The sequence below is a fragment of the Perca flavescens genome, chromosome 6, assembly GCF_004354835.1.
Source record: "Perca flavescens isolate YP-PL-M2 chromosome 6, PFLA_1.0, whole genome shotgun sequence".
In the NCBI taxonomy this organism is placed as follows: Eukaryota; Metazoa; Chordata; class Actinopteri; order Perciformes; family Percidae; genus Perca; species Perca flavescens.
Window position 1 is genome coordinate 37,003,082 of NC_041336.1, and position 20,445 is coordinate 37,023,526.

The 20,445-nt window shown below is 40.0% G+C and overlaps 1 protein-coding gene across 1 annotated transcript in view; it reads left to right on the top strand.

Moving 5' to 3' along the window:
- Nucleotides 1–391: 391 nt before the first annotated feature.
- Nucleotides 392–20,445, top strand: part of nipal2 (NIPA like domain containing 2) — a 54,962-nt gene continuing 34,908 nt past the window's right edge. The window contains exon 1 of the mRNA XM_028581631.1: nt 392–670. Coding sequence (XP_028437432.1) covers nt 587–670 — 84 coding nt within the window. The 5' untranslated portion in view covers nt 392–586. The remainder of the gene's footprint in view (nt 671–20,445) is intronic.

Below are 20,445 nucleotides of genomic sequence, written 5' to 3' on the forward strand. Positions count from 1 at the left end.
TAATATACAGTCTATGACTGGTACCCAAAGTCCGGTCTGGGAAGCCTGGGCACGGCTTCTTTCTTACAAGTGTTTTGTCAAGCAAATAAATGTTTAGTTCATTACGCCAATAGGCGTATCTTTACACGCGCACCGGGAACCGCACCTGTTCGCATATGCTGCCTTCATGTACACCTCGTAATGTCGTACATCGGATTAGTTGATCGACAATGAATACTGGGTCTAGAAACAGATATTGAGATTTTTTTTCATCAGGCAGGCTTTTGATATTTTAGTATCTTCATTGTAATACTATACTCTATCAAACCAATAAGCATAGCTTTTAAAAACTAAAAACAGTACCCCAGATGTCTTCACAACTTAATTGAAAAGTTGCATTTTTTTCCGACCGCACTTGAAGTCAGCACAAACTCCTGATCCGCCTCGCAACAATGAGGAACTTTCCCTTCCGAGTTTCCACTGAAGCGACAGGGGGACGTGGGATGCATGCGGTGGGATGAAAACGGAAAAAGATGTGAAAAGAAGAGAGTGGGAGTTGTGATCTAGAAACGTATTTTTCTTTTCCTTATCAAACGATAAGGAAAACATGGCGAATTCAAGTTCTTCACATGCGGCTCCTCAGGTGACCTCTCAGCCTCACCGCGCCGAGATCCTGGACAACCCGCTCCAGGTGAGTGCGTTTAAGTTCCCAACTGTTCGCTCGTGTAAAAAGGGAACAGCTTGACAGATAGGCTACAAAGTGGAGCATAAATAGTGTCACGTGAGACATGTATCGTCGATACAGCAGATACTAGTTGTAGTTGAGATTGTGGAATAGATTAATGCAACTCCAGGATGTAATAACTTTTGCGCTATTTAAAAAAAAAAGTAGGCTACAAACATTTTAAGAACATAATGCTGCCTAAAAATATTAAAATGAAGACAAAAAGAATCAGTAGGCTACATTTGTACTCTGCACTATATCTATAAATATCTCTGGAGAGTGCTGGTTCATCCATCAGTACTTTATTTTGCCAAATGTCACTGGACAAGGGCAGTGATTTTTGCCTATTTCTATTGTAGATGAGTAATTTCCTTTGCTTACTGTAGCCTATGTGTGATGTAAATCATGCTGAACCAGCATCACTGCAACACGCAGAATTGAGATTTTAGAGATAAGAGGAAAGTTTGTGTGCTTTTTTGTGTGTTAACTTTCAGGAACTTAAACTTAATATGGAGAAGGAAAGTGGACACTAATGTCCAGGAGGGGATTAAGTTAAACTGAAAAAAGAAATCTTAGAGTAAAGTGAAAAAATAACCTCAGCCTCCAAAGCCCTTTGGGTAATGAGCACTCAGTGTGGATGAGGAAGCCGGACAGTGCAGAGATCTTTCGGGGGTTGGCACCTGTCAGAACTATTTTCGAAAATGATCATGACTAAGTTGTTGTGTTAAAAAGGCCTTTTTCTTTGTTTTGAACTTTTAACTTTGTAAGTGGACTCTCCCGACTATGCATTAAGTTGAGTATGTGCATATCTGTTGTGTACATTAATATAAAGTCTCTCTCTTCCACTGTTTGTCGGTTTGCTAATGTCTAGTTATGTGTGCCCTCCTACTCTCGTATGCAGACACGCATTCTCCTCGCGCTCATTTTCCCCTCTCAGTGTTTCTCTCTTTCTGCCATGTTCCCTCTGTGTGACATTACCAGTGTGTCTGTGTGTGTGGGGGGGCAAAGAGACAGTGAGTAACAGAGGCGGAATGGGAGGCATCAGTAATGAGTAATGGCTCATGGGTGGGTTGTGAGAGAATAGCTCTACTGTAAGAGTCCCGAGCAGCTGGCTAATGGTCCCAGCTACCCACCATCCCAGAGAACATCCCGACTTCCAGGGGACAATATCTGTCTGTCTCACACTTTTAACTGCCTCCCAGAGTTGAAAATGTTTGCACTGGTGGACTGAAACTGTTGATGTTCAAGGAGGACACCAACGTTTTGAGAGATTGTCCCATTGGTTGGCTCACTTGTTATGGGATGAGAACATGAGAACAGAAGTTAACCACATCACCCCAAGATAAAACTGGTTCTGGTGATGCACGCTAATGTTGGAACACCTCTAAAGCTCAGTGGTTTATCATTGCAGTGTGGTATGTAGTTAAGTGTGCTAGTTTATTTTTTTTTTGTGCAAATGGTTAAAATTTGTGCAGAATTTGCTTGAAGAGCTACCGTGCTACTAAAGACTACCCTGGATGCCAGCCGAACTTAGCCCCGCCCACAAAATTTGAGGTCGGGAAGTTCTGATTAGTATCTGAGTATGACCACGTCAGGCTAACTAAAGACCACATTGCTAGTTTTGATGGGAGGGGAAGAAGGTGGGTGAAGCAACTTTACCACGACAGCGAACTGTTTAGCAGAAATAATACTGCAATAAAATCCCTGTTGGGGTGGGAATCATCATTTAAGCAAATTGCGATATTCTGCGATATATTGCAATTTATTACCTTTTTTCCAACTTCAAATTATGTCCCCAAACATCTTTATCTATTAGAAGTAGAGCCCGACCGATAAAGGATTTTTAAGGCCAATATCGATACAAATATTTGGTGATTTAAAAAATCTTATTTTTATTTATATATATATATATATATATATATATATATATATATATAAAAATCCACAAACGCGTAACAAAACAAACAGATTTCCCTAACATTAGTTATTTGTAGTTATTTATGAGTCCTCTCTAAAATAATATGATAATGCAGTTTAACAATAAGCTTGTTTAGTTTTATTGTCACAACAAAACAGAGGAACATCAAAATATATTAAAGTTCTGATAAATAAAATTGATAAAAATACAAACTTAAGATATGAAACTTAAGTGTTTCCTTTAGGATTTTTTTTTCACCTCTATTCACACACACAATGAGGCATATTCTCTGTTGTGATTGAAATGTATTTTTTGAGTTACTATATAGGGCAACTTTGATCTTGAAATATAGGCTAAGCATTCTGCAGCAAATAACAATAAATCCACTATTAATTACATTATCTTAATGCAGTGGAACTACTTCAGCATGGAAATAATGCACCTAAAATACAAACGTGAGAGAGGGCGTTCAGCAATCGCTATTAAATCGAATCAACAGCCACGTGCAATTTAGCTCGCAGGTGAAGAATACAAACAATGAAACTCACCAGTTAACTTAACCAGTTAACTTAATTTAAATTTGTAAGACCAGGCTTAAATGAACTGACAACAGAAGTTATACGACATACAGTTCTCAAGGACGTACACACACCATCTCAACTGGTTTATCATCAAGACAGCGTCTCTTTTTCCTTTCTCCCTTTTTCTGCCGAGTGACCACGCTATTCTCCGTCATGCCCTCTAACAATGCAGCCCTATTTCTGATACCGTGGGGGGGCAGAAATGTTGCCATTGGGGGCCGCCATGGTCAAATCAACATAGAGGAAACACTGCTTAAAGTCCTTTTGAACAAAAACACAATAACAAAACAAAATAAATCAAAGAGTGTTGCCAACAGGGGGCGATGTAGAGCGCCCTCTGGTAGACAAACTATGCAACGCCAACACGCAGAACATGGTTGAAGGGTGTTTTGTCTGTTTTAATTTAATTTTTAAAATATTCATTTATCAGAATCATTTATATAAATGATTGAATATTTAAAAAAAATAAAATAAAAATATGAAAAATATTCATTTATCGGCCATTAAAAATGCCGATACCGATAGTTTGGAAAATGCCAAATATCGGCCAATAATATTGGCCGCCAATATATCGGTCGGAAGATGTAGATGTAATAAGATTTGTTCATCTCACTTCATTTTTATTGCTGCAAAATGGGATTGCAGCAGACAAACTAACACTGTCATGAAAGGCAAGGCAGCTTTATTTATATAGCACATTTCAGCAACAGGGCAATTCAAAGTGCTTTACATAAAACATGAACGAGCAGTTAGAAAACAATTTAAAAGACAAAAATACATTTTACAGTGCAGTATAAGAACTGAGAGATAAATACGCAAATAAAGAGCAGTTAAAACAGTTAAACATATAAAAGCAGATAAAATAGGTTAATTAAAGAAAGGACCAATATGTCAGACATCTCAAGCAGTTCGGTCAATAACTGAATGAAAACCTAAATGTTGTAAAACAAACCCCCCTCACTGTGCTGAGTTAATATTTGTCCAGGTAACGGACATGGCAGTCTGTCTGTCTGTCCATCACCTTGGTTTGGAGCAGGTCATTTTTTTCTGCCTTTACTACTGGTATCTGAACATGGATATTCACAATCCCCAGAAGATTCATGTACATATCTTTAATGATCCCCTGTTAGTACTAAATATGCTATTTTCAAGCCAAGATACATGTCTTGTGCGTAGGATATATGAAAATGTAATTTGCTGAGTACAGTCTTGTTCCCAGGCCAATAAATCATTTGTATTTTAAAGACTCCATTGCCCTTCCTCTTCTTAACCTGACTACTTGTAAGGTCAGCAGAATTATTAGTATGCTCTTCATGTACTCCAAGGTCTTTGTATTATTGGATGTACATTATATTGCAAGTTTGATGCAATCTATGAGGGACCCATTGAGGATATTTGTGAGCATGTCGCTTACATTTGCTGTCAGGCCAATCATTTGCACATTGTGATATAATCTAATAGGGTTGACAGTAACATATTTTCATTGTCAATTATTTTTTCGATTAGTGGTTTGGTCTATAAATTGTCCGAAAATGTTTAAAAGTGTGGATGAGTGTTTCCCAAAGCCCAAGATGCTGCCCTCAAATGTCTTGTTTTGTCCACAACTCAAATATATTCGGTCTACTGTCAAGTGAAGGAAATGGAAAATATTCACATTTAAGGAGCTGGAATCAAAGAATATTTACTTTTTGTTTAATATAAAATAGGACTAAAAACGATTAATCGATTATCAAAATAGTTAAGTGATTCATTTCATAGTTGACTACTTTGCAGCGCTATAATCTAACATTAAACCTTCTCTCTGTATGGTTCTCTTCCTCGTCCCATCTACGTCTCAGAGCTGAGACTCTGCTTCATCTGCACCATCACATCTGAGCAGAAACTGCTGTGCTTCATCCAGAGATCAGCCCATCCTGGGGAGGGACAGATCCCCATTGTCAATGGACACAAAGAGCCATGCTGTCTATTTGTCTGTCTCTCTGTCTTTGGGTCAGTGTCCTAGGGAGGAGGAGGAGGAGGAGGAGGATCAGTGCTGTCAGTTGCTTCAGCTTTAGTTACATTACATTACAGGCAGGACATACAGACTTGCGTTGGCAGCTATACATGCTTTTCAGATGAGTTCAAAGTTTAGTGTTCTGTTCTACTCCAGTGATTCCAGTTTGCTTTGTGCAAGTACACGCTTATGAAAAATTGCTTGTCACTTAAGTTGCATGTGTTTAGTATTACATGTGCCTTTTATAAGGATGATAAATGTCTTTGAAAAGTTAGATGTGGTAAATATAGTAGTACACTGTCTTCCTCTGATGTAGACGTAGCCTACACTGTAAGTCAGTAGTAGGCTATACAGGGGAGTTGCATATGAAGTGGTTTGGGGTCCTTCTGTAAGTAATTTTGGGGTACAATTTGGTTTTGAAGAATTCTACAAGCAGCAATACCACAGGCCAAGCAATCACCCGTTCCAAACAGGCACATTTTCAATAGGCTCTGTAATAGTAATTTACAAAGATCCAACAATTCCAGTAATTCCCCCAAGAGCAATCATTTAGTGCAACAGTGGTTAGGAAAAACTTCTTTTTAGGGAGAAACCTCAGGTGGTGAGGAAAACTTCCTTTTAGGGAGAAACCACGGACAGACACAGGCTCTTGGTGGGCGGTAGTCTGACGTGCCGGTTGGGGGTGTGATGAACAGTGGCAATTATAGTCACAATAAAGATGATGGAACTATGACTAGAAATAGCAGTTGTAGTAGTTCATGGCATAGCAGGGCACTGCAGGGCATAGCAGGACGTAGCAGGGCACTGCAGGGTGTAGCAGGGCACTGCAGGGCATAGCAGGGCGCGGAACAGGACCACGGCAACAGCTGCAACCATGATTTAGGTGCCACCCTAATACAAGGAAAACTGCTGGGTAAAAAAAAACAAAAAACATAAGGACTCTGGGGAATAAGCTCCCCCAGAGCTAAGTTAGTAACAAGCATTTCTGGGCCATGGATGCACACAGATGGAAAGAGAGAGGAGCTCAGTGTGTCTAAAACTATAAGCTGGTCCAAGGCAAACCTGAGCCAGCTCTATAAGGGTTGGTAGATGAATCTGACAACTATGAAGAAGCAGAGAAGGCCGGGCTAGGCGACCGCTGCAACTCCTCACTCCCTAACTATAAGCTTTATCAAAGAGGAGAGTTATAAGTTTATTCTTAAATGTGGTGACCTGGGTTCGTGACCCGTGGTCCCAAACCCAGACGGGGAGCTGGTTCCACAGGAGAGGAGCCTGATAGCTGAAGGCTCTTGCTCCCATTCTACTTTTAGAGACTCTAGGAACCACAAGTAACTCTGCATTCTGGGAGCGCAGTCCTCTAGTGGGACAGTAAGGTATTATGGGCTCTTCAAGATATGATGGTGCTTGACCATTTAGAGCTTTGTAGGTCAGGAGAAGGATTTTAAATTAAATCCTAGATTTTACAGGAAGCCAATGCAGAGAAGCTAATACAGAAGAAATATGATCTCTTTTCATATTTCTTGTCAGAACACGCGCTGCAGCATTCTGGATTAGCTGGAGAGTCTTAAAGGACTTATTTGAGCATCCTGATAGTAAGGAATTACAGTAGTCCAGCCTGGAAGTAACAAATGCATGGACTAGTTTTTCAGCATCGTTTTGAGACAGGATGTGCCTAATTTTGGCAATGTTACAAAGGTGAAAAAAGGCTTTTCTTGAGGTTTGTTTTAAGTGGGTGTTAAAGGATATATCCTGATCAAAAATAACTCCTAGATTTCTGACAGTAGTGCTGGAGGCCAGGGCAATGCCATCCAGAGTAGTAGAGTCTAGTAATTGCACTCTTTTTCTGCGAAGCCACGCTGTTGTAACACGTGCAGAATGTGGCTTAGCATTGTCTTACTGAAATTAGCAGGGATGTCCCTGAAGAAGACATTGCTTGGATGGCAGCATATGTTACTCCAAAACCTGTATGTACCTTTCAGCATTAATGGTGCCTTCACAGATGTGCAAGTTACCCATGCCACGGGCACTAACACACCTCCATACCGTCACAGATGCTGGCTAGCGCTGATAACAATCTGGATGGTCCTTTTCCTTTTTGGCCCGGAGGACATGACGTCCATGATTTCCAAAAACATTGTGAAATGTGGACTCGTCAGACAACAGCACACTTTTCCACTTTGTCAGTCCATCTCAGATGAGCTCGGGCCCAGAGAAGCCGGCAGCGTTTCTGGGTGTTGTTGATATATGGCTTTCGCTTTGCATGGTAGAGTTTTAACTTGTACTTGTAAATCAATCAATCAATCAATCAATCAGACTTTATTTATATAGCACTAACACACACACACTAACACACATATATACACATATAACGCAATTAATCAAAGATGTTTATCAATATTAGTTATGAATATGTGTCACTTCAACAATCAAAAAGGGGCACCAACCTGGAATCAGGGACCAATAACTGAACTGTGAAAATAGTCTCATAGGTGGTGTTCTCTTTGAAAATACAGATCTTAATTAAGTTGATTCATTTATCTCCTATTTATAAAGTGAACGGGAAGGGTGAAATTCGAGCACTGATCTGCTTAACAGTTAAACTTGCTCGACTGCAGTTGGCTCCTGTTTGAGTTTGTGTCATCATGACCTTTAAGTGCCGACTAAAAAAACACTGGGATCTTTCTTTGATCGGTTGCCTGGTTTCCTCACAATCCCTATCAATGTCACGTTAAAGAATCCAATTCTCTGATTCTCACAGTTTCTTGTTAAGACTCTGGCAGCAGCTTTTAAAACTAACCATGCTCTTTTGCAGTCTGTATTATTGTGTGCTGTGTTGTTTCCCAGTTAAGCTGTCAGTTCTTTAGTGTCAATTGTTCTCTGGTGACTGGTGCAACTGAACCCCCCTTTCTAACAAATTAATTACATTTTGACAAAGCTAAAAGAAAGCTGGAGTATAATTGGCTTTCTCATGTGGTTGGCGCGAAACAATCCTACAATTTACTGAAGACTTCATCAAATGCACAAACTGGATTGGTAAAGGAAAAGTCCACCCTAAACCAACTGGATAACAGTCAAAATATAGTTACTTAAACGTACAATATGTTTAATTTTCTGCCGCTAGGGTTCTCTCAATCAAAGCAAAGAAGAGATGGAGCAATGCTGTCATTGCTGTCAGTTTCTCCTGGTTAGGATTCCTTCAGGACTGACCTACACACAGAGTATGCCAGGCAGACACACAGCTGTACAGTAGTAGTAGGGGAGAGCCGGGACGATGAAACGCGGGACGAATGAAACATTCCAGTTTTCTCCGAGTGCAATGATGATAGACAGACTTCCTTAGGTCAAAACATAGAGCATGTTAACCTCCCACTATCAGCCAAATATCCGACCTGGCTGTTACTCCATGTATTTTAAGTAAATGCACAAATGATCTGTGTTTATACAATAATTTATGGAGGGGAGACATGGAAAAGCAGTTTTAGAAAAATATATTTGGGCCCCACCAGGTAGGGGGTCGAGTTTTCCCATGTTATCCTATGGAGACTGACTGTGGGTCACGGCACTTATTTGGATGTGCAGCACCTAACCCATGTGAAAACCTAGTGAAACGACATTTTCCACAATAGAAACATGATATAAATGGGGAAAACGTACTGTTCTAGTTATAAAAATGGCAGAATCATCCACAGTGCATGATATTTCAAAAAATGCTTCATAGTGGTTAACAGATATTCACCAAGACGTATAGCCCAGCAACAATCTATCTAAAATAATACCTTTTGGGAGTATCATTCATGATATGTAGTAAAATATTTAAGTTGTGGGAAGTTTATAAGGCTTAAACTGTGTGTTTCATCCGTCCCCGTATGCTGTTTCATGCGTCCCGACCAGGAGGGACGAATGAAACATTACGCACGCCCCACTTTTGCTGTAATAATTCCTGAACAGTTTTGTTCAAAGCTGAAAATGCAACTGTATTTGACAGATGACAGGTGTAGGTTGCTAGTGACAAAATATTAGCTTTCAGTGCGATACGATTGCTTTGTAAATTACGTTTAATTAAAAAGTGTTTCAGCTGTCCCGGCTCTCCCCTACAGTAGTTAAGTAAATGTACACAGTTACTTTCCACCATTGCATATATGAAGTGGCCTAATCTTTCCTGTGCAGCGACTGTACAATAAAGTCTAATAGCAAAGAAAGAAAAATCTAAAAAACAATGCAACACAGGGAGCTTTGTGGTGTGAAGTCTCTTGCTTTTCTTAGGTCAAGTGTGTAATGTTTGCTAAGTAAGCCAGCCTCGCCTGCCTCGCCTGCTTTGTTTGCTCTTCCTGTGACAGGAAAACTCTTTTCCTCCCTCTCCCTCTCCCTCTCCCTGTTTATCTTCCTCTCTCTCACACACTATCTTGTGTGGATTTGTCTTTCTCGGTGGGTAGAACATTAGGCTCCCGCTGGCTTGGTGATGTACGGGGTTCCTGCTGTGCCCACCCGTACACTGCATATGCTTGCGCCCTCTCTCCCACCAACACTTAGACAACAAACAAACAAACCAAAAAGATTAAGGGTCTGGCATTGAGTAATGCAAATGGCCCAACTCGAGGGGCGGCACCAAGCATGCATCTCACTGCACGCAATTGGATAACACTACGACCAATCACAACAATACACGGGGTGACATATCCAGAGCTCCATACGCTTAGCTACCAGCGGAGCTAACTGGTAGATTAAACTGTCCTCCTCTGTTTAGCTCTCCTCTGGCCCATGTATATCAGATACAGCGATGTGATTGGTTAGGGCTGAACGATTAATTGCATTAGCGATAATATCGCGATATGTTAAAACGCGATTTCCTAATCGCAAAGGCTGCGATTTGGTCTCGATTTGATGACTCGCGAGAGCAAATCAGTCTGCACTATGCAGAGAAAGCATCAACTTAGCACGCTAACGCTACACTGTACCTTGAGCTGATCTCTGTCATTCAAACAATTCTGAGTTGAAGTTTAAAACTTTTACAGCCATTTTAATAAAATGAAGGGTTTTGCTCAGGCTCGAGTCCATACATGCAGGCACGCAGAACTGAAGTCTCGGTTGGCAACGAGCTAGCTCTGATTAGCGGTTAGCTCCGGTTAGCGGTTAGCTCCGTTATAAAGATATGGGTGGAGGAGCTGCCACTGAGAGGGGTAACAATCAGACTGATAAATGACGGTTCGGGGAGCTTTCACAGCAGCGTGGCCGCGGTGTTTCAACGGTGTCATTAGTACAGTTAATCCCACGGCAAGACCACCAGCAGCTAACGTAATGATAGCCTCTCTGAGCTAGTGCAGTGTTGACGGTGTCGGCACGCAAAAATGTATGTATGTATGTACAGTATGTGTGTGTGTGTGTGTGTGTGTGTGTGTGTATGTATGTTAGGGCTGGGCGATAAAACGATAACAATATGTCTCGCGATAGACACGTAATCAATATCAATAGAAAATGCGGTCGATAAAATGTTCGATAATTTGTTTTTCTTCATCAGAAGAAACCAGAGATTGTGAAGCAAGTTTGGTTGCATGAACAAAGGCCCTCGCTCTCTGGTAACCTAGCGACGTAGGGAGTGACACTCTAACAGCCAATCATGTAACAGTATCAAGTTTGGTTGCGCCACATCACTGTCTCGTGTTCTTCAATAACAGAACCGGCGTGGAGTGATAAGTGGAAAGTGAGTGCCGCAGCGAGCGAGGAAATTGTTGATAAAACAAAAGTCAGTATGGCAGTTTTTGGGGATTTTATAAGTCTGACCGTAGTCAGACCAATGTCGTCAGACCGTCGTCCCCACCAACACTGGTACTACCACAAACTTGTTTTACCACCTTAGCCGCGCTCACACTTTGGAGCACAGCCGTATTTGCCAGCAACGTCCAACAACATCTGCAGCTGCTACACCGCACAAGCAGCAGACCACCATGGAGAGGTACTCTGCATCAGCACCTTACTAAACACTACAAAGAAATAACGGAGGCAGACATGTCTGTTCAGAAGCCAGGTTACCAACCTAGCACTAAACCTGCAGAAAATAGTTTCTCAGGTTTATTATATTTAACATTTTGCACTATTTTATTACACTTTATGAAGCATTTCTTACTTATTCTTTAAGTTTGCACCTTAATGTTAAGAGATAATTGTTAAGTGTTCATTGTGATTTTAGACCTATGTTTACATTTTAATTATTTGAGTGTTTTCCATGGTTGTGTTAACATTCCTGCTTTATAACTGAGGGGATTATAATCAGAGGAAGGTTAAGTTTAAAATAAAAATGTTTAAATTTAATATTTTTTTCTCCTGGTCCTTATTTTAAATAGGTCATAAAAAATATCAATAATTATCGATATCGACCGATATGAAACACTTATATCGCGATACAGTTTTCAGCTATATCGCCCAGCCCTAACGTATGTATATGTGTGTGTGTATGTGTGTGTGTGTGTGTGTGTGTGTGTGTGTGTATATATATATATATATGTATGTATGTATGTATGTATGTATGTGTGTATATATATATGTATGTGTGTGTGTGTGTGTGTGTGTGTATGTATATGTGTGTGTGTATGTATGTATATATGTCTGTATGTATGTATGTGTATATATGTGTGTGTGTGTGTGTGTGTGTGTGTGTGTGTATATATATATATTGATATATATATATATATGTGTGTGTGTGTGTATATGTGTGTGTGTATATCTATCTATCTATCTATCTATCTATATATATATATATATATATATATATATATATATATATATATATATATATATATATATGTATGTATATATATATATATATATATATATATATATATATATATATATATATGTGTGTGTGTATATATATATATATATGTGTGTGTGTGTGTGTGTATATATGTGTGTATATATATATATATAAAATATGTATGTGTTTTTACTTATTTAACTGTCTAGTGTGTAATTGTGTGTTGTTCATACTATACAATGATTTATTGTTTGTCTTTGTTGAATAATACAGAAGACAAAGAGCTTAAAAAAATAATCGAATATCAAATCGCAATCACAATATTTGGGGAAAAAATCGCAATTAGATTATTTTCAAAAATCGTTCAGCCCTATGATTGGTGCAGCTCGGCTACAAGGGCATAGTTAATGTGCATCATTACTCAGTGCCAGAGTGACTTGCTGAGCAAATTCAAATTGTGCTCTCGCGAGAACTCTGGATTTCCAGGGTAACAAGTTACTATAATTAGACTGAATTCACTTGCTGGTAAACTCAGTCTAACAAGATCCAATCTTTAATCCAATGAAAGGTGACATGAATCCCTCCTCACATTTCAAATTGCTACATCTCCTGTGTGAAGTCTGCAGAATAAACTGTCCTCAGGGCTGTACATCCACCACGTTGTACTCTTAACACACTGCTTCTCTGCCCCCTGGCACTCTCCGTATTAACCAGCAGCCTCCATGTTGGCTCAGTAACAGCAGCGCAGCAGGCCACTTACACTCTCTCCTGTAAAGCTCGACAAGGTTATTGATCTTGGTTTAGTGAACAGAGCACAGCTGGCCTGATGGATGACGCCATCTGTCTGATCATGAATTACCACAGCACCGTAGTCCTCTCTTATACAATACAGTCAGCCCACCACACTCTCTCTTTGTCTGTCTGCTTCACAATTGAGGATGGAGTCTATGATTGCACACCCCACCCACACACCACACAAACACACACTTTTTACCTTGCTGCGATATCAGTCCCCTAGGAATCTCATCATTGAGCCGCCCCTCTGCTCCCCCGCCGCCTCCTCCTCCTAAATCCTGTTTACCTCGCTGATGCACTGCAAGCATCACACACATTCACACAAACAAACACAGAAACACACACACACACACACACACACACACACACACACAATCCTGCTTACCTACAGGTCATCAGACTTGGAGTCAAGGTAAACAGAAGATAGACAGACTTTGAAATAGAGGAGTGTGTGGAGGTTTTCAATTTAAAATTACCCAGAAATCCACTGGGCTTAAACTCTTTATTAGGCTGGCAGGGAGAAGATGAGTTGTGTTATGCAATAAAGAGAGAACAACACAAGGGGTTTTACTTTAAAGTGGGCTGTTGGGTGGAGTTATATTGTGTGATGATCAGATCATTCACAACCAATTGAAAATGGACTGCAGATAAGTCTTTGGTCATTTATTCACCTCTACTGTGTGCTTAGAAGTGAGGAAGGGACTTTTGTAATTCTTTTCTTCAGACTACAGATCCCATGGCACCGCACCCGGCGCCACGAGGGGGCAAAAAGGGGGTTTTGCCCCCTCAGTTGTATTTTCTTCCCCCTTGTTTCAACATCCTACATCCATAAAACATACAAACACAACAACACAATTACTATTAGGCTACAAGTTCTACTTGGCGTCTACATTGCATGGGGGCTTTCAACTACAAACTACAATGTAATCCCATCTGAGAGAGCGAGCGCTCCAGCCGTACTCTCACTTCATTAATAAGTTTATGACTTTAGCTATACCTTGAAAAAAAAATGCTGTGTATTTTGACCAAAGGGGTAAGCTTCGCTTCAGAACTCGAACCTCCTATGGCGCCATTTTGATGCTACAAAGCGATCGCCCCCCGTTAGCATTCCATTGACTGCCATTCATTTTGACGTCACTTTGACAGCGAATAACTTTACATCTGAAGCGTTTAAAGACTCTTTTTGTCCATTGTTTATTTCTAAAGAAACACGACAATGTATAAAAGGCACCATTACCTTGTACCTCACATTATGGCTCCGTAGCAGACGTTTTTGTAAAAATAGGCTGTGTGTCATAACCACGTGTAGGATTCTCGTAGGGTACAGATTTGATCATTGGCAAATTATCAAAGATGTTTTATCAATATTAATAAAGTTATGAATATGGTTATTAATAACTTTATCAAATCGACAAACAATCAAAACGGGGCACCACCCTGCAAGTCAGGGACCAATAATCAAACTGTGGAACAGTCTCATTTCTGTGGTAATCCTTTAAAAAGGAAATAAAGGAAGGGGTGAATCCAAGCACGGACCTGATCGACCAGCAATTATTACAACAAGTACCCAAATAATCTGTGTGTGTGTGTGTGTGTGTGTGTGTGTGTGTGTGTGTGTGTGTGTGTGTGTGTGTGTGTGTGTGTGTGTGTGTGTGTGTGTGTGTGTGTGTGTGTGTGTGTGTGTGTGTGTGTGTGTGTGTGTGTGTGTGTGTGTGTGTGGAGGAAAAGGAGGAGGGCGGTGTCAAAATGTAGTCCTAACACAAAAACCAAAATGGCTACTCCTGTGAGCTGCACAAAACTATTTAGCCTCAAGAGGGCGGTAGTGGTGCTGCGTGCACGGGGAGGGGCTGAAGAAGCCGAGGGGGTTGCTAGGCAACGCGCACGCTTAGCCTAGTATGCTAGGTCATGTGTTAGCTCTGTACAAGGTGATGCCGACTCCACATGTGAAGATAGCACCATTAGCTCGGGAGCTACAAGCTAGCTTGTGTCCGTGTGTGTGTGTGTGTGTGTGTGTGTGTGTGTGTGTGTGTGTGTGTGTGTGTGTGTGTGTGTGTGTGTGTGTGTGTGTGTGTGTGTGTGTGTGTGTGTGTGTGTGTGTGTGTGTGTGTGTGTGTGTGTGTGTGTGTATAATTAGTAAAAAGAGACAGGGTGAAGAAGGGAAAACACTCTGATCTTAGTTATCAATAATGACCCAGTTCCCCTCAGCCACTCAGGTCTGGGCTAACGTGTAGTTAGGACAGACTCTGAGACTTTTGTTTTGCTGAGGAAAACGTCACTATAACCACTCCAGTGGCTAACAGTTGATTTTCGCGATTTTCTCGCAGACAGTAATTAAAACTCCATGAAAGGAGTGACTTAGCAGGTAGCAATTACAGTTATACCCAGCTACTTAACACAACCTAATCAAACAGTATAGTGATCAGTTATACATTCACAGCAACAGATTAATAACCAGATATGGCCAATACATGATTACAATCAGATCACATTAATGGCACAAGCGGTAGCGAACCCTTTGCTCATTAATAACAAACCAAAACGCACTAGTTCTAACGTCTGCCCAGAACTGTGTAAAGCCTTACGGTGTGCGTTGTTTGTCTGTTAATCTCCTGCCAGAGGTTAACGATCCGTTTCGTCCAGAGCAAGGAACCATACGTGATCCAGGTCGACAAGCAAGAAACAGAACGAATCCAGGCTTATTAAACCCGCTGCAAACGAAGGAATACTCGGCCAGTATTTCCTCGGATCCCCTTTGTATATCAGGCCGATATAAAATTGTCCCAGCTCAAAACTCGACCAGCGAGGTGATGCTGGCTAGCTAGTCCGGACTAGTGCTTCCTGTCAGCAACCGGGGGTTACCGTGAAAGCGATGAAACGCACGCACTGACAGCTTTTATCCTTCCTCCGCCTCCTAGTGGCGGGGTGGTGCATTCAAAGACCCGACAGCCAATGGGAAAAGTGCAACCTTATCACAGGTGTGAAGCAGTTCTTTGTCTCACCACCAGTCTGCCTTGCCGTCCTCGTGTTGAATGCACATTCTCCATTTTGCGAAGTGGCGGCTTGTAGGAGTTTGGTGAAACCGAATAGTACAGGAGAAGCTCGCAGGCAGTTTCGACTTACGTTAGCTGTTTAAGTTTATTTACTAATGTTAACTAGCATTTTAGCTAGCAATAATTAGCCTGTGTCTATGTTATCTCCTTAAATATACCTACACTCTCCGTCTCTGTAAGATTGGGAATGATTGAGATTTCTCTTGGCACAGCTACCAGAAGACTTCACACTTTCAGACACGTTGCTCACGTCACATCTACGTCTTCAAGCTCAGTTGGAGGCTGCTCAGTAATGCTCAGTGCTCACCGGAAAAGTGCTTCTAATATTCTTCACTGGTCTCCGTCCAGAGCAACGGGATCTGTTAGTCCAGTTTATATACTGTTTATGATTTTGACAAGGTGGCTGCATTATCAGAAGCTAGAGCAAGCTAGATTTGGACATGAGTGATGGAGAATCAGATCGTGGAGAGATCAATGACCCGTCATTTTCATCAGATTAGGAATCCTCATCTGATGAGGAGGAGCGTCCACCTACTAAAGGTCGACCGATATGGGTTTTCTCAGGCCGATGCCGATCTTTATTTATTATAGCATTTTATATTTATATAGCATTTATTATCCGACTTATAACAATAATGTATTTCACTAGTAAATTGCTGTTGAACAACAAAAACAACCACCATGGCAAAAGGGTATTTTACAACATCTAACATTTGTTTTTGAGCATCAGAGAGCAACGCAGGCATATCAGTGGCGCCGAAATGACTCACAGAAATCCGCGCTGCTATTCGGTCCGGTAGATATGGGTCGTTAAGGCACAGGGGCCATATTAGCAGCGGGTCTACTCTGTACCAACCCTAGCAACGACGCTAGCAAAGCAAAGCCAGTCCTTCACTAGCCTATGGTGCGGTGGTCTCTTTTAACTACAACTTCTTTCTCTGCATTGAGTTGACAACCCTCTCAAATATAGACACACAAACAGAACAAATAATAAAAGTCTCAGATCCACTGTCTGTGATTGCAAAATTCTAGCTTAATTATTGTGACATGACAGCATGACATGACAGCTATTAATATCCAAAGTAGCCGAACGTCATGTCGCCTATTCATGTTTTTTTCTCGAAGTTGGCAGTAACATGTCATACGTTTTTCATTAAATATATAGGACTTTAAGAATTTAATCCTTACCGTTTTCTCCGAGGAACAGCTCCTTCCTTAGGACCCGATGGAGGTCTGCTCACTCTGCTGGTAATTGACTCTAGGGGCAGCGTGCGTCGAACACGTGTTCCACAACAACAACAACACCAGGCTGCCCGCAGATGCGCCTGCCTATTAATCGGCTTGATATTGGCCGATGCCGATTATGTAAAAAATGCTAAAAAATCGGCCGACCTCTACCACCTACCCGTATCATCGCTGCCGCCCTCAGACCCTGATGTGACCGGTGCCTCAGTTACTGTCACGTGATACACTACTCATTCTAGTTAGACGTAACTCGTGTAACGTTAGCAGTTTCTAACGTTAACGTTACTGCACTAGCTAAACTTTTTAGAAATATTTTATTCTTAAGTGTTGGCTCAACCATTACTGGACGGAAATGTCTACATGCACTGGGAGAGTGCAGTCACAGCTGTGTGTGTGTGTGTGTTTGATCTGTAACGTTAATGAAAGCCTAAAGCTCATAAACTGACTTTTAAATAGTTAACTTTGTCAAATCATACTCATTATTTAAAAAATAGATAAAAATGCCTAAAGCCTAGGTAAATTAGTTGATTTTATCCTACTTTGTGAAAAACAAATCGCCCCCTCGCAATTTTTACCTGCCCCCTTAGTCATTTTACCCTGCCGCCGGGCCTGCGTAGCAGTGTGTTACATCATGTATCGCCAAACATTCAGCCACAGGTTACTGTGATAGTGTGTCATGTTTAGAAATGTTGATGGAAGACTGCAAATTAGACCCTATTTAAACTCCAAAATGAGATGCAAATGTGGGACTCGGTCATTGTCATTGTATTTTTCTAGACAATATTGGACAATAGAATATTCGGTAACCCTGGCTGCCTACCTTGGGTTTAATTTAATGGATTTGATGAAACGCATCGCTTTATGTTTTTGTTTTATTTGAAAAAAAATTGTGGTGGCGCAATTCTTTTGCCACACTAGCCAGGTACTGTGGGCTACGGCTCTAAGAATAGCGATAGCGTTGTTGCTTTGTGGACAGACATTTATTATCTACCCCAAGGTCTTACAAAGCTAACCGTTGTGTCCAATTTTAATTTAAGGTATTTTTATGAACTCAGGGTCTTGCTAGGAGGAGCAGCTAGCTAGCTAACTATATGTCCCATTCAATACAATGGGGAAATATCGCAGCTAGCTAGCTACACTTTCAGCATAACTATAGTATATTTACAGTTTGAATTTCATCACGCCACTGATATAAAATCTACCCCAAGGTCTTACAAAGCTAACCGTTGTGTCCAGTTTGAATTTAAGGTATTTTTATGAACTCAGGGTCTTGCTAGGAGGAGCAGCGGTAACACTTTACTTGACAGTACCGACATAACCATGACATGACACTGTCATAACTATGACATGACGCTGTCATGAATGTGTCATAAACCTTATAAACAAGTCATAAACGTTTATGACTTCTGTCATAAAGTGTCATTCGGTTTTTGTCATGACAAGTTGACATTGTTTGGCTTGTCTTGATTATGACAACTTGACATTAATCAAAGTGATATTACCAGAAGTTGTCTTGGTCATGACAACTTGACATTAAATTTGTCTTGATTATGACACTTTGACATTAATCAAAGTATCATTACCAGAAGTTTTCTTGGTCATGACAAGTTGACATTAAATTAGTTTGGGATGTCTTTGTAATGACAACTTGACATAAACAGAAATTCACCTCTTTTTGTATTCATGATATTTTGACCAACTGATTATTATAATTAGATGTGCAAGATTAGAGACCAATTCTAGCACTTTTTCAGATAAATGTCGGACAGGAAATTTCACAAAACTGGGTGTCATGACACTGTTATGACAGTGTAACTAATACATATTTTGACCTCAAGTGAAGTGGTACCAATTGTATTTGTCATTAAGATATTGATAGGACTTGCTGTCATGACAACATTATGACAGTGTAACTAATACATATTTTGACCTCAAGTAAAGTGGTACCAATTGTATTTGTCATTAAGATATCATAGATAAGACTTGCTGTCATGACAACATTATGACAGTGTAATGAAAACATTCTTTGACCTCAAGTAAAGTGGTAACATTTTTATTTGTCATTAAGATATCATAGATAAGACTTGCTGTCATGACAACATTATGACAGTGTAATGAAAACATTCTTTGACCTCAAGTAAAGTGGTAACATTTTTATTTGTCATTAAGATATCATAGATAAGACTTGCTGTCATTACCACATTATGACAGTGTAAGAAATACATTCTTTGACCTCAAGTAAAGTGGTACCAATTGTGTTTGTCATTAAGATATCATGGATAAGACTTGCTGTCATGACATCATTCTGACAGTGTAACGAAAACATTCTTTGACCTCAAGTGGTACCAATTGTATTTGTCATTAAGATATCATAGATAAGACTCGCTGTCATGACAACATTATGACAGTGTAACTAATACATATTTTGACCTTAAGTAAAGTGGTACCAATTGTATTTGTCATTAAGATATCATGGATAAGACTTGTTGTCATGACAACATTATGACAGTGTAACTAATACATATTTTGACCTCAAGTAAAGTGGTACCAATTGTATTTGTCATTAGGATATCATGGATAAGACTTGCTGTCATGACAACATTATGACAGTGTAACGAAAACATTCTTTGACCTCAAGTAAAGTGGTACCAATTGTATTTGTCATTAAGATATCATGGATAAGACTTGTTGTCATGACAACATTATGACAGTGTAACTAATACATATTTTGACCTCAAGTAAAGTGGTACCAATTGTATTTGTCATTAGGATATCATGGATAAGACTTGCTGTCATGACATTATGACAGTGTAACGAAAACATTCTTTGACCTCAAGTAAAGTGGTACCAATTGTATTTGTCATTAAGATATCATGGATAAGACTTGTTGTCATGACAACATTATGACAGTGTAACTAATACATATTTTGACCTCAAGTGGTACAAATTGTATTTGTCATTAAGATATCATAGATAAGACTTGCTGTCATGACAACATTATGACAGTGTAACTAATACATGTTTTGACCTCAAGTAAAGTGGTACCAATTGTATTTGTCATTAAGATATCATGGATAAGACTTGTTGTCATGACAACATTATGACAGTGTAACTAATACATATTTTGACCTCAAGTAAAGTGGTACCAATTGTATTTGTCATTAAGATATCATGGATAAGACTTGTTGTCATGACAACATTATGACAGTGTAACTAATACATTCTTTGACCTCAAGTAAAGTGGTATTAATATACACAGAAATATGGCATACATACAGATAAACTAACTCAAAAAATAAAGTGTGCACACAAAAGAAACCCTTTTCAGTTCTATGAGCTCAATTGTTCTTTGATGACAAGAGTTCAGAGATGTTCAACATTGGAGCCCATATGAGTTTGGTTTCCGTTTGTC